Here is a 14,146-nt window from a genome sequence, read left to right as displayed (position 1 = left end):
GTCCAGGAATATAACCAAAAAAAAAACAAAAAAAACTAGCTGCTTTCTTCCAGAAACAGCACCTCATCTGTCCACAGGTCGTGTGTGGTATTGCAGCTCCACTCCAGTGACATAAATACAGCTGAGCTGCAATACCGCACAAGACCTGTCGACTGGTGTGGGGCAGTTTCTGGAAGAAAGGGTTTTCTACATTTGTGCAACAATATAAGGTACTTTTTGTTACTTCCTCGCCAATTTCACTATCTCTGCTGTCCATGAATGTAAACTGAAAACCCATTGATTGCATAGGTGCAGGACACGTTGCAGTGTACCAGAATTGTGCAATTGGACATGGTTCGGATGAGTTTACATTCGCTGACCGACAGCAGAGTTCTTGAAAATGAACTGAAACTTTAAAATGTTCCCCTATTAATTTTTATTATACAGTGATTAACCCTGTCCTGCACGGGAGTCTGCGCCCTGAACGTACGGCCGTTAGCCTGCTGCAATGACCGGGATCGAAGATAACTCTGATCCCGGCCCATTTAACCCTTGGATGCTGTAGTCAATAGTGACCGCAGCATCTAAGGGATTTGACAGAGGCACGGTCACCCCCATCGTGGGACGCCAATGGGTTGTGACAGCATCGGGGAACCAAGTGAATGCGGTGCCGTCCTGAAACACCAGTGACAGTGCCAGCTCTAACCACCAGAGGGCGCCAGCCTCCCATTCAAATTATAATCTAAAGTACTGTACGTGTTGGGCTCAGCTCTATGATGGCTTCTGCACTTATAGACTGATACATATCATGGCCAGCTAGAAAATGCATATCCCATGCATTTCGACAAAGATCAGTGACCATCACTCCATAGAACGCAATAAAAAATTGTGCATTTTTATATTTTCTTTTTGAGATGTCTGCCAGATGTACACCACAAATGAATGTATGACCACACTCTGATCCTCAGTCTCATACGCTTCTCCATTCCAGTTCCAGGTCCCACAGCTGGAGTTAAAGCTGCCGCCGCCTCCGCCTCCATCGTCTACGTGTCCTGGCTGCCTCCACTGAAACTAAATGGCATTATCCGCAAGTACACTGTCTTCTGCTCCCACCCATACCCCACGGTAAGAATCCAGCCTGAAGACTTCCTGATGGACCTCCATTCTTCATTTAGGTGTAGGACTCAGAGGCGGAACCGCATCTACTAGACATTTATGGTCTATCCAAATGTCCAAGACAGGAATAGTCCTTTAATTTACAGCTGACTGCTTGCCTTAAAGGGGTTGTTCAGCTGTACCTGTGGAGAAATTGATGCTCGCCTTCTTCCGACCGCTCCGTCCTGGCTCCCTGGCTGTCTTCACAGGTCTTCCAGTCCCCACATGGACAGGGTCACATGTGCCGCTGCCAGCTACGGCTGACCTCAGAGTTGATGGGACCCAAGTGGCATGTGACTGCTGGGTCACGTGCCACTAGGAGACACATCACCGCTGAAGCCTTTCATTCATTGGCGGCAGCTGTGCATGTGCCCTGGTCCGTGCGGAAGTTTCCAGGAGCGGGACCGGAAGAACGCTTAAGGGAGCCAGGAAGATGGAACAGAGTGTTGGGGAGCAGGTGAGTGTACATTATTTCACAGGTAAAGCTCAGGGGTGCACCACCAATGAGGCCAGGTGAGGCGAGCACCAGCTAGTGGCAAAAGCCGAAAAGCCATGGGCTGAGGGGAAGGGGTTAGGTTAAGAAATTGGCATTCGGAAGAGGGGGGGAACGCTGTTTCAGTTTTCACCTCAGGCAGCAGAAAGGCTAGGTGCACCCATGAAAAGCTGGCTTGGGGGAGGGGGGCAACAAAAGCTAGACAACCCCTTTAAGGGCACTTCTACATGGGAACAAGTCCATGGCAGATTTTCCACAGAGGAACATCTGCAGGCTATCTGCACAATTTATAACGTAAATGCTCCTGGTTTGGCGCACATTTCATCCTCTTTCCACTCTGATTTTCTCAGGGGTTTTTTCAGCCCTCAATCCCATTGTTTTTAATTGAAAATCCATGTTGCAGTTCACACGGAGCATTTCTTTTCCGCACACTACATGATACAGCAACGGATTAATTCTTAGAGCTCAATCCACGTGGAAACTCCTATTGAAATCAATGGTAGGCATAAAAACCGCTCCAAAGTCTGCACCAACATCCACACCCCAAAAAGCCCTCAATTGGAAAAACTGCATAAAAAAGTGTGGAAAATGCGTGGAATTTTTATGTGGATTCTGCGTCTAAATTTTCAGTGTGTTAATACATCCATATAAACATATGCATAGGGTGAAGTCCACGGCGGACATTCTGTGGATGCAAAACCTGCCTCGCATATCCCGCGATTCCCATCATTCCCGTGTAAACAAGATTTTTTAAAATATCATCCACTTTGCTGCTGCCGCATTACTCTGAGATTTTCTGCACACAGTTCCACCATGGACAGTCTTTATTATATTCTCCACGTGGGGCCGTATACCCTTACTGCCAGCTTTTCAGTGATTACAGCAATTTTATTTTTTACTTCTAACCTAATTGCCCCCCTCCCACTCACTGGTAATCTTTCAATATGCGCCAGGTGCTCCGTGCCAGGGGATCGCTAACAAGTAACTGCGCCATGGCTCTATTAAAACAGTTTTCCGAGACTCCTATATTGACCAATAGTGAGGAAAGGTCATCATCAATATCTGTTCAAGCACAGCGCCATACATTGTATAGTGACAGTGCTTGGTATTGCAGTCCAGGTCCAGGATGAGCGTGATGTTACCGGCCTAGGAAGAGGCCACAGCGCTCACCGGTGCATTTTGTCTCTTCATATAGATAATCGGCAAGGGTGCCAAGAGTCAGACCCCCACCAATATTGATCGCCCATCTTGAGGATAGACCATTAATATAAAAATCCTGGAAAACCTCTTTGGGAAATAAAATGAACATGTATTACATAGTTATGGAAAGTCCTCCATAGCAGCAGTTCCTCTGTATATTCAACTGCCTGCTGTTCTACACAGTCAGCAAAAAATCTATTCGCAATAATTCCGATCATGAACATTTAACCACTCAGATTCCATGGTAATTGCGACCATGGCATCTGAGAGGTGAAATCCTAGGAGTGCAACCGATCCACCTTGCCAAGATTGAGGAAGCCGCTCAGTTGCTATGGCAGCCTGGTTCTTCTGAAGGCTCCGAGGCTTGCTGCAGCAAAGTTCCTATGGAGTCTTGTGGCAGAGCTCCATAGGAACACAGTGAATCTCCTATAGGCTGCAAGGTTAAGTCTGTGGGAGAAGCAATTAGAGCATAGGATGTTAAAGTCCCCTAGGGTAACTTAAAGGGACACTGTCACCTGGATTTCACTTACTGAGCTATTAACATCACCACATCAGTTTCCACGATTTACATTAAAATATACTAGTATTACTGCCCGGTGTCTATAAAATCGCTTTTATTAATGTGCTAATTACCTTAATAAGGAGCCCTCCGGCCCTTGAAGCCCAGCCGCGCCCATTATCTTGGAGCCCAGCACCGCCCCACTGTTAATTTATTCACTGCTCATCGCCAATGTAATGTGTTAGTTGCGTCCGAAATCTCGCACATTTCCGGGTCGAACGAAGCTGGCGCATGCGCACTTCGTTCTGTGAGGCCGATGCCAGGACACCGCACGGGCGCTGATATGAGTATCCACGGCGCATGCGCGAGATTTCAGGCTTAACAAACACATTACCTCGGCGATGAGCAGTGAATAAATAAATCTTCTGCACTTTAAATCTGGAGCTTGCAGGATTATTCGTCTGCCTGGTAGCTCTGTAATTGTGTCAGGAATTAATCTTCTGTACTTTTCTGTACCTTCTGCTTTGTGGGGACAGACTAGCTGAAGAGAAATGGCTTCTCCTAGGTCTCTGGACTTAACTCACAGATAGTTTTGCAATGAGCAGGACCGTGGTACAGTTACACGGACGCCAAAGTATGCAGTGGGTCCGGATATGGGTATAGAAGTCTATAGTTTTTTTCGTGATGCCAATTGCAGCGTGCGCAGGGTACAGTCTCGGGGCCCTTTAAGGTGTTGCAACTCACGTACCAGGTTAGGAATGCCAGAGTGGTATAATGTCTCTGTATAGTAGTGGGTATAGTGTAAACGGTGTCTCCTACCTTGGTACGGCTGGACTCCTGGATCCTGGCTCACTTGCAATAAATGAGTGTTGCTAGTAGGAGTAATTGAGGAACTTGGTAGCAATGAATGAGATCCAGACTTGAAATATAATTCAACTTGTCTTTACTAGAGGCAGCATTAATCCACATGAGTTACAGCAATAGTCTTGGGTCCCAGCAGGTATTGGCAATGTATGGCAGGGATCAATATCTCTTCTGCTCCTATCATGTGCCTGGAGAATATGGCAGGAATCTATATCTTCTGCTCTGTCTATCTTCTGCTGTGTATGGGACTGACTAGCTGAGGAGGAATTTGGCTTCTCCTGGTCTCTGGATAGTACTCACAGTTATCTTCACAGGATTTGTTTCTTCCTGGAGTTCTGGAGATGGCTGCTTGCTTGAAGGATCAGACTGGGGATGAAGATCTTTGGTCTCAGCAGAGACGAGATCTTGGGTTGGGATCCCTAAAACTGGGAGCTCCTACCAGCACAGCCTTCCCCTAGCCAGGGTGGCTGGCACACTAACACTAACTTTCTTTCCTCCCCATGAGGCAGAATGTAGGAACATTCCACACCTCCTCAAAGAGGGGGAAGCCAGACTGGAATGTACTATTCCAGTCCAGATATGCTAAACTGTTACTAAGGCCCTGCTGACACATTGCTGCCACCTGCTGGTGTACATGGAAATTACAACAAAGTACATTCAAACAAGGCTTTCAATGCACATTTGTGAGGAATATTAAATAAAATCACATTAGATGACAAGGCACATGTTACCAGCAAATAGTAGCAGGGAAAAAGAGTTAACATAACTCTGGGATGTTAAAGTTTCTAAGGGGATGCTTTCTTCCTGGAACTCTGGAGATTGTCTGCTTTCTTCTCATCCAGCTGAGGCTGCAGGTTTTAGACTGGGAATTTGATCAGGTCTTAGCCGAGACAAGATCCTTGCTGTCCTCACTATGCAGGCGATTTCCTACACACACACACACACATACTACCCCTAACAGGGGGTGGGCTACACTAACTCTAACTTCCTTTCCCACCCATGCTGCAGGATGTGGGAACAGTCCACACCTCCACAGAGGGGGAGCTAAGCTGGAATAATCCCTTCCAGCCTAGGTACACTAAGCTGAAACTAGTTCCTTGCCAATGCATTGCTGCCACCTGCTGGTAAACCTGGAAAATTACAAGAAACAATTGTGTTTAACGTGGTTTTAGATGCACATTTGTGAAGACATAATATAAAATATATCAGATGACAATGTAAAGGCTCTTAGGAGATAGTAGCGGGGGAGAGGCGTGTAGTAACACAACTCTGGAGTGTTACACTTATTGAGGTAATTAGCATATTAATAAAAGCGATTTTATAAATTACAAGACACAGGGCAGTAATAGTAGTATATTTAATCTAAATTGTGAGACTGATGTGGTGATGTTATTAGCTCAGTAAGTGAAATCCAGGTGACCCTTTAAAGACGACGTACACCTTTTGGGGGCTTTTTTTTATTTTTTTATTATTGCATTGTATTTATTTTGAGCTAAAAATAATTTTTTAAACTGGACTTTATAAAAAAATATGGCGTCCTGTTTTATGTACAGAGCTGACATATTCTAGTAGCACCTTTTTGGAGTTTCAGTCTTTTCCGTCAGACCAGGAGCTGAAGGCTTCTCATCTCTGCTCTCTGAACTTATAAACTCTCATTATAGCTCAGTTCTTATCTTACTGATAAGAATGTGGTTTAAATAAGTGTTTATAACTAATTTGTAGGTTAGAGATGAAGTTTTAGATGACCGGCACAGTGAAAGTACAGTACCAGTCACACAGCTAGAAAAACTGTTAACCCTTTGTGACAGAACAGCTCAATATTTTTTAATAAAGGCCAATTGAAAAAGTAACATGCAATCATAAAAAATTGCCTCCAAATGCGTACTTAGCCTTTAAAAGAAGTGAGAAAAAAGTAAAAAAAAAAAGGTTTTAAAAATATTTAAAAAACTAAATAAAATTTATAAAAATGACCCCCTTTTCCCAATTTAAAACTGTTTATCCCATACAGTGAATGGCATAACAGTGAAAAAATCTGAATGGCCAATTTTCCATTTTTTAGTACTTCACCTCCAAAAAAATTGAATAAAAAGTCATCAAATAGTCATACACACCCCAACATGGTATAAATAAAAACTACAGATAGCCCTGCAAAAAATTTGCTTTGTAGATGTAACCATAAAAAGGTTATGGGAGGTTATACTATGAGGATGCAAAGAAAAAAAAAAAGCTATTTTATTAAAGAAATACTATATAAATGTGATATCGTTGTAATTGTTCTGACCCACAAAATGAAGGTAACAGGTCCGTTTTACGGCATAGGGAACAGTGTGAAAACGAAGCCCATAAAACTATAGTGGAAATGCATATTTTTTCCAGTTCCATCCCATTTGGAATTTTTTTTCCAGCTTCCCACCACTTTATATGAAGTATAAAATGGTGCCATTAGAAAGCACAACTTGTCCCACAAAAGATATGCCCTCAGATGGCTATGTGAACAGAAAAATAAAAAAGTTATGGCTTCAGGAATTGAGGGAGGAAAAAAAACAACGCATAAACAAAAACTCGCCCGGTCCTTATAGGGTTAAAGCGAAAGGTATTTACGCAGAGCATTTCATATCCTGTAGGTGTGTGGCCTGTAGTTTCTGGCTTCTGTCAGCAGATGGCGCTGTGGTTCTATTTTTTCCCTCTTGTTCTCCCCATTTTTTATATTTTTCCTTTCTCTTTTATTGAGCCCCCTCCCTGTAAACATTTCACACCTACGCAACCAGCCGTTTGTCTCCTATAATTCTTTCTATGCAATTACATTGCACGGAACATCAGCGCCTATTTATACACATCGGCGTGTTCTAAGAGGGGAAGCGGGCGACGCGCAGTCACGGTGCAAATTGAGGATTGTAAAATGATGGAACAGTGATTAATTAGGCTTCCATTATTTGCTGCAGAGGCTGGTGTAGTATAGTAGGAAGTATAACTCATATTAGGGGTGTTTTCATCTCGCGGACCTGCACGCACACGGTCTAATTTGTAGAATTTGCATGTCATACTGGATTATGAAACTCTTACCCATTTAGACGACCAAGAATAAGAAAAAAAAATCTAATATCTTGGACTACTTAAAACTTCCCTGGTGGTCTTGGGTACTAAAGAGGTTGATGTAACTAGTTCTGGTAGCCTTAGGTAGGGCTCTCTTTGGTGGTTAGGGATGAAGAATGGTGTTCCTGTTTGATATCCTGGTGGTTTATCGTAATGATGGATTTCCTGGTGGTCTAGTGTAGAAAAGGGGGTTAATGCCTGTTGGTCTATGACAGAAGAGGGGGTTCATGTTTTATTTCCTGGTGGTCTAGACTTGAAGAGGGGGTAATACCTGGTGGTTTATGGCAGAAGACGAGGTTCGAGATGGCGGTCTAGAGTTCTGCAAGCTCTGAAAGCTTGCAATATGGTTTTTGTATTTATTAACACAAAGGTATTCAACGTCACCTGGTGGTCTAGAGTAAAAGAGAGGCTTACTGCCTGGTGATCTAGGATAGAAGAGGGGGTTCAGGTTTCATTTAGTTGTAGCATAGAATAGAAAAAAAGGGGCAGTATTTGGTGGTCTAGGGCAGATTAGAGGGTTCATATTTTAGCCCCTGGTTGTGGATTAACACCTGGTGGTCTAGGGCAGAAGAGGTGATTTTTTATTGTATTTCCTTGTGGTATAATTTCCCAGAGTCCCCCCCCCCCCCCCAGTTTTCTAGGATAAGGGGTTCATATTATATTTCCTAGTGGTCTAGAGCAAAAAAGAGTCTTCCTCTCTCTGGTGGTCTAGGGTAGAGGGGGTGTCATATTTTATTGATTTTATTCCATAGTGGTCTAGAGTAGAAGAGGGGGCAAACACTTGGTGGTCTAGGGTAGAAGAGGGGGTTTATATTTTATATATTTGTATAATTTACTGGAGAGTCTATTTCCAGATGTTTTAGGGTAGAAGAAGGGATTCACATTTTTTCCCCCTAGTGGTCTAGAGTAGAAGGGGGTAATACTTGGTGGTCTAGGGCATAATAAAGGGTTCATATTCGGTCCCTGGTAGTCTAGAGAGTAGAAGAGGGGGTAATATCTGATGGCCTAGTGGCTCCATTGATGTGTCCACTTGCAATCAGCCTGCCATCTTTTCCTGGACTGATCATATAGATCACGGCCAGGCACTTCTTTACTGTATTCTGCAGACTATTTTATTTCCGGTTGCCTAGCAACCAATTAACTTCCTAGATTGGTGACCACCATTTGAAAACAGGTAACTATTTGCACAGAAATGATGGTAGAAAGACTGCATCTCTATGCTCCACAGATTTACCGTACTTTGGGTACCTCAGATCATAGGCAATGATGGTAGACCTTCGTGATGGCCGCTGCACTACGATTCATTGTCGTGGAAGTCGTTATGGATGACATCATTGTATCACGGAGGAGAATGACTATATTTTCCTATTTAGGGGAATTATCATGGAGGGGCTGTCTGAATGTTGGAAATGCCCTTTAAGACCGCTGATCGTCTGTGCCGTGCTGTAGACTTTCTGTTTCGATTTCTTCTTGAATCTTCTGCTGAACGTCTCTTGTACTTAAAATGCAGGACCGGTCCCAAAAATGCATTTATTTTGATCCCTCGTTTCCTGAACATCTGTGTCTCTAAAGCAAAATATTTTTTTTCAGTGAATTTGCTTTCATTAATTTTCATCGGTGTCGGGAAAACAGATATTTTCTACCCAAAGCAAAGTAGGAGTAAGTATTCACGCCCTCTCCTCGCAGGCCAGTGCAGGGGGAACATGGATGCAACTGACATAGACTAGATGCAGATATTCACACCCCTGCAAGTACTGTATCGCAAACATAAGTATTCATTCCCCCCCCCCAACTAGTGCAGATTAGATATTCACACCCCCATAGCCTGCAGAGTCTAGACATATGGTATATATTCACTCCCCGATAGTCTGTACAATCTAGACATATGGTATATATCCACACCTTTATAGCTGGTACAGTTTAAACATAAATATTCACGCCCCCATAGTCTGTACAGTCTAGACATATATTCACACCCCCATAGCCTGTGTAGTGTAGACATAGGGTATATATTCACACCCCATAGGTCATTGAGGTTCTGGGGTACAGAGTTACAAGACTTTACACAGCGACTCAGCTGATTCCATAGGTTTTCAATGGGATTCAGTTCTGGAGAAAGTGAAGGCCACTCCATTTCAGGTTCCCCAGTCTCCAGCAGCTGTTCCCTAATAATGCGACCTCGATGAGCTGGTGCATTGTCCTCCATGAAGATGAAGTTAGGCCTGAGTTGTTCATGCAGAGTCACAACGACTGGATTAATGATGTTATTCAAGTAGTATGGGCTTGTCACTGTACCATTCACAAAGCGTAGGGCAGTTCTTTATTGACTAGACACACCTGCCCACACTGTGACACCACCACCACCAAAGGCTCGTCTGGTGACAACAGTGGCTGATGCATAGCGCACCATTTGACGTCTCTAACATTGTTGGCGGCCATCATTTCTGCTCAGCGTGAATCGACTTTCATCAATGAACAGCACCGAGGCCCACTGGTCCCTCATCCAGCATAGATGCTCCCTGGCCCATGCAAGATGATGACGCCTGTGCCTGGTGGTGTGGTCAGGTACCCTTGCAGGTCGTTTTGCACACAGACCATGCTGATTTAAATGGTTTCGAATGGTCTGATGTGACACTTGGGTGCCTCTCACCTCCCTTAAATGTGCCTGGAGTTTTGTGGCATTAATCATCGGTTCCGCAGGGCATTGTTCTCAATGAAGCCGTCATCCGTGTGGAATGTGGCCAAAGGACGTCCACTTCTCTGCCTTTCTGTGACTCTTCCAGTCTCTCTGTATCTCTGATACAACCTGCTGATGACTCTCTGTGATGCTCTAAGCTCAGTGGCCACTTCCCTCTGAGAACATCCTACTTGAAGCCTCGCAATGGCAAGGTACTGTTGATCTATTGTTGGGCGTCGTCTTGGTCTCATGATGTCAAAATGTGAACAACATGATGAGGAGGACTGTTTAAATACCAATTCTAATTGAACCAGGAAATTTTTGGGGCGATTCATGGATCAAACACCTGTTGTGAATTCTGCCGTTAAGCTCCTTGTTAGCGAACAGCAAGTTGTGCAAAATGTACTGAAACATTGAACAGTTGGACATGTGCATTCAAAAGTTTAGTGAAGGTCACATTGAGTTCACCTGTAAAGGTTAAAGAGCATTTTAGGTTCATCCTGAAATTTTACCCACAAGCCAAATATCCCTCACTGTTTGTGAGTAGTGTATACACACCCATAACCTGTAAACGTGAGGCAAATAGTTCCTCGCCCCTAAAGCCTATAAGGTGGTGTTTCTCGAGTAGTTCTTCGTTAAAGAAGCCAGTGACGGACCAGACTAAGTGCAGGCCATTATACTTCACTGAACACGACTGAAAATGTTTTATAGTTGTTACTTTAGGAAGGCTCACCTCCCCCCCCCCCCCCCCCTCTTTATGGTGACCGATCTCAGATTAGGCACAGAAGCGTAATGGTCACAGATACACACAAGATGGAGTTAGGAGCCTCCGTTGGAAATGCCGTCATATTTGATGGGGAAAATTTATTAGACGAACCGATCATAAGTCAGTGGGGTCTGTCGGGCATTTATGGTGTCCACCACAGGACAGATCCAGCGCAGCAATGTTTTAGATTTTTGCTCCCATTCACTTCTATGGGAGTTCCAAGAATAGCTTAGTAAGCGTGCTCGTCTATTATCAGAACTCCAACAGAAGTGACCAGAGAGAACACTGCATGTGTGGTCACCTTTTTATTCACAAGACGGGGTTGGGGGAACCCCATTCTTGAGGTAGGTGGAATCCACATCTGTTGGACTTTTATGGCATATCCTATAAATGGCAGAGATGGGAACACCCCTTTAAATTAAACAAGTTGTACACGATTGGAAAAACACAGCTGCTTTCTACCAAACAGCTCTGCCCTATTCACTTCAGTTGAGCTGCAATTCCACAAACCACCTGTGGACAGGTGTGGAGCCATGTTTTTCCTCATCTGGAGATGGATTATCTTTTAAGTATGGGGCCTGCTCAGGGTCCGACCCTCGGCTTATAGTAATTCATCTTTCTTGTGGGAACTTTTATAATGAATGAGTAGAGATCACCCTGTGCGGACGATGGTCGTAGCGATCACTGCAGCAGGAGCCCTCTGTAGGAAATAAAGCCCATCTGTCCGTCCACCCCTCAGGCTCGAGCAGTGCAGCACATCTCATCTTGCTTTATTCACTGGTGACTGGTGGATGAAGGTGACTTTGTTGATGACGGAAAAAACTGACTGTGAGATATCAGCCTTCTGCTAACTGACAACTACTATGTACCATAAAGGCGGCCGAATATATCCCACTGAAGCCCACCATAAATAGGTGTGTAGTTGACCGATTCCTAAGTTCTCATGCTAATAATCTACAAATTTCGGTAAGAAAAAAATTCTTGAATTTTATCCTCATCCTCCCTGTACAATGACCTCGGCGCAGGTCACAGAGCATGAGCAAACAAACCTCTCCCGTAGAAGTCAATGAGTCGACTCCGGTCCATTGTGTCTATGGCCCATGGTGGCCTTTGAAAGGGCTCATGCACACGAATGTGTATTTTTTTGTCCATTCCATTTTTTTTTGCTGCCCGTATGCGAACCATTCATTTCAATGGAGCCGCATAAAAAACACGAATGACTGTGTGCGTTCTGTATCCGTATATCCGCAAGTCCTTTCCGCAAAAAAATAGAACATGTCCTATTCTTGTCTATTTTGCGGACAAGGACAGACATTGTTACAATGGAGCCACAAAAAATACGGATGTACCAGGGACGTCACACAGATCTCATCCGTTTTTTTTGCTGTTCCATGTTTTGTGTACCGCCAAATACATACGGTCATGTACATGAGCCCTAAGGCTGACCCATTCATTTCAGTGGGGCCACAAAAGATGCGGAAAGCACACAGTGCTTCCGTTACGTGGCCCCGCAAAAAGGATAGGGCATATCCTAATCGGCATTTCTGTCATAGGGCCGGCCATGTGCATTCTGCCAAATGTGGAACGCACGCTGCTGGTATCCGTGCCTTGCGGATCTGCAGACCGTAAAACACATACAGTCTTCTGAATGAGCGGTAACGCCGGTAAGTGAAGTGTTGTTAGGCTTAGGCAAGATGGCCGCCCCCATAATCCTTTTCATAATCAGCTGGGATTGTTAAAATCTAAATACAAGCCGCTCCCTCTAGTGGTGGTTGCTAGTAAATATGATAACTGGTGGCTCAATGATTAGCACTGGTGCCTTTTAACTCTGGGTTCCTGGTTTTGAATCTGACCCAGGAAATCATCTGGATAGCATTTGTATGTTCTCTCTGTGTTTGTGTGGGTTGTCTCCCACACGCCAAAGACATACTGATAGCAAACTTACTCGCCCAAGTCTCTTCAAACAGCTGATCACGGGGGTGCCAGGAGTCGGACCAATGAGATATTGATGACCACCAATGAGATATTGATGACCACCAATGAGATATTGATGACCACCAATGAGATATTGATGACCTATCCTGAGGAAACAAACTTACAAATAAATAAACAAACTTACCTCTCCTGCTGAGCCGCTCCTCTCCCGGTCAGGCTTTCTCCTGGGCTCTCATCTCTTCTCAGGGCCAGCGTCAGGTCAGAGTGCGCGCTGTACGTCCTGACGCTGCAGGCAGCCAGGACACAGCAGCGCGGGCCCTGAGAAGAGCGAGCAGGAGGAGGGATAAGTATTGTACAGCGCTCACACCGCTTCTCTCCCGAGCTTCCATAATGGAAAGGCTCACTAGTATTCCCTTTATAAGATGCACTGCATCTAATAAAGGGAAATATACAGCACCACAGGCTTAGGGGCATTATTATTCTGGACGGCACTAATGGGGGAATTAATTCTGGGGTGCGCTAATGGAGGCATTACTATTACTGGGGGCACTAGTGTGGGCGCTATTCTGGGGGAACTAATGGGGGCATTCATATAATTGGGAGCCACAGTATGATAGCGACTTTACACCCTGTGTTAAGCCACACCCGCGTCGGGGTGTGGCTTAACTTGGCAGGTATTTTTTGTTGGGAAAGGTGGCAACCCTACTGAGAGGTCAAACACTTATTGAAGCTGCATTCTTATCAGTAAGATGGGAACTAAGCTATAATGAGTATTTTTAAGGTCAGAGAGCTACGATAAGAAGCCATCGGCTCCTCAGATGGTGCAAAAGACAAAAAAATTCACAGGCAGGTACTAGACTAGAGCATCTCGGCTCTGTACCGAAAAAAGGATTCCATATTGTTAATAAAGACCAATTGAAAAAGTGATTGTCCCCAAACGTGTACATAGCCTTTTAATATTAACCCCAGACATGCAAAATAGAGATCACCCAGACCATTGTCCTGATGAGCACTGTATCGCTTTCATGGTGATATGGAAATTTTCTGCCGATTCAATGTGAATTGTGTAAGTGATCCGTGTGGTGACGTTCTGGCTGCGTTATTCTCAAATCAGCAGAGGTGAAGAGCACGGTGAGCAGGAGAAGACAGTGTCTGATCAAATGGGTATATTCATTGCTGAGACCCCCAGTGATAAGCTGTAATCTGTGTTAAAAACCTCAGGAAAAAAAATGTTCAATTTTCTTGCAGCGCCAACACAAGGGTAAGAAAGCATTACACTGTGTCCATGGGTACACAGACATGCTGGGTACTCCAGACCGATAAACACTCTCGCCAGTCTCTGCTCTGTCTACATTTGGTTTCACTTTGATTTAACACAGTACCCACCAGCTAAACCCTGACCCTCTCCAGTACCGATGAACCAGGGGTTTGGGCTTTGTTTACTTCCAGGAGTGATCATGTATTTTTTGTTATCTACTATACTTA

The 14,146-nt window shown here is 44.4% G+C and overlaps 1 protein-coding gene across 1 annotated transcript in view; it reads left to right on the top strand.

Moving 5' to 3' along the window:
• LOC122932841 (Down syndrome cell adhesion molecule homolog) overlaps window positions 1–14,146 on the top strand; it is a 406,234-nt gene that overhangs the window by 256,592 nt on the left and 135,496 nt on the right. Inside the window, 1 exon segment of the mRNA XM_044287480.1 lies at window positions 971–1,104. Coding sequence (XP_044143415.1) covers window positions 971–1,104 — 134 coding nt within the window.

Source organism: Bufo gargarizans, chromosome 3, assembly GCF_014858855.1.
Source record: "Bufo gargarizans isolate SCDJY-AF-19 chromosome 3, ASM1485885v1, whole genome shotgun sequence".
NCBI classification, from domain to species: domain Eukaryota; kingdom Metazoa; phylum Chordata; class Amphibia; order Anura; family Bufonidae; genus Bufo; species Bufo gargarizans.
The sequence above is the reverse complement of the archived record's forward strand: the minus strand, read 5'-3'. Positions and strand labels throughout refer to the sequence as shown.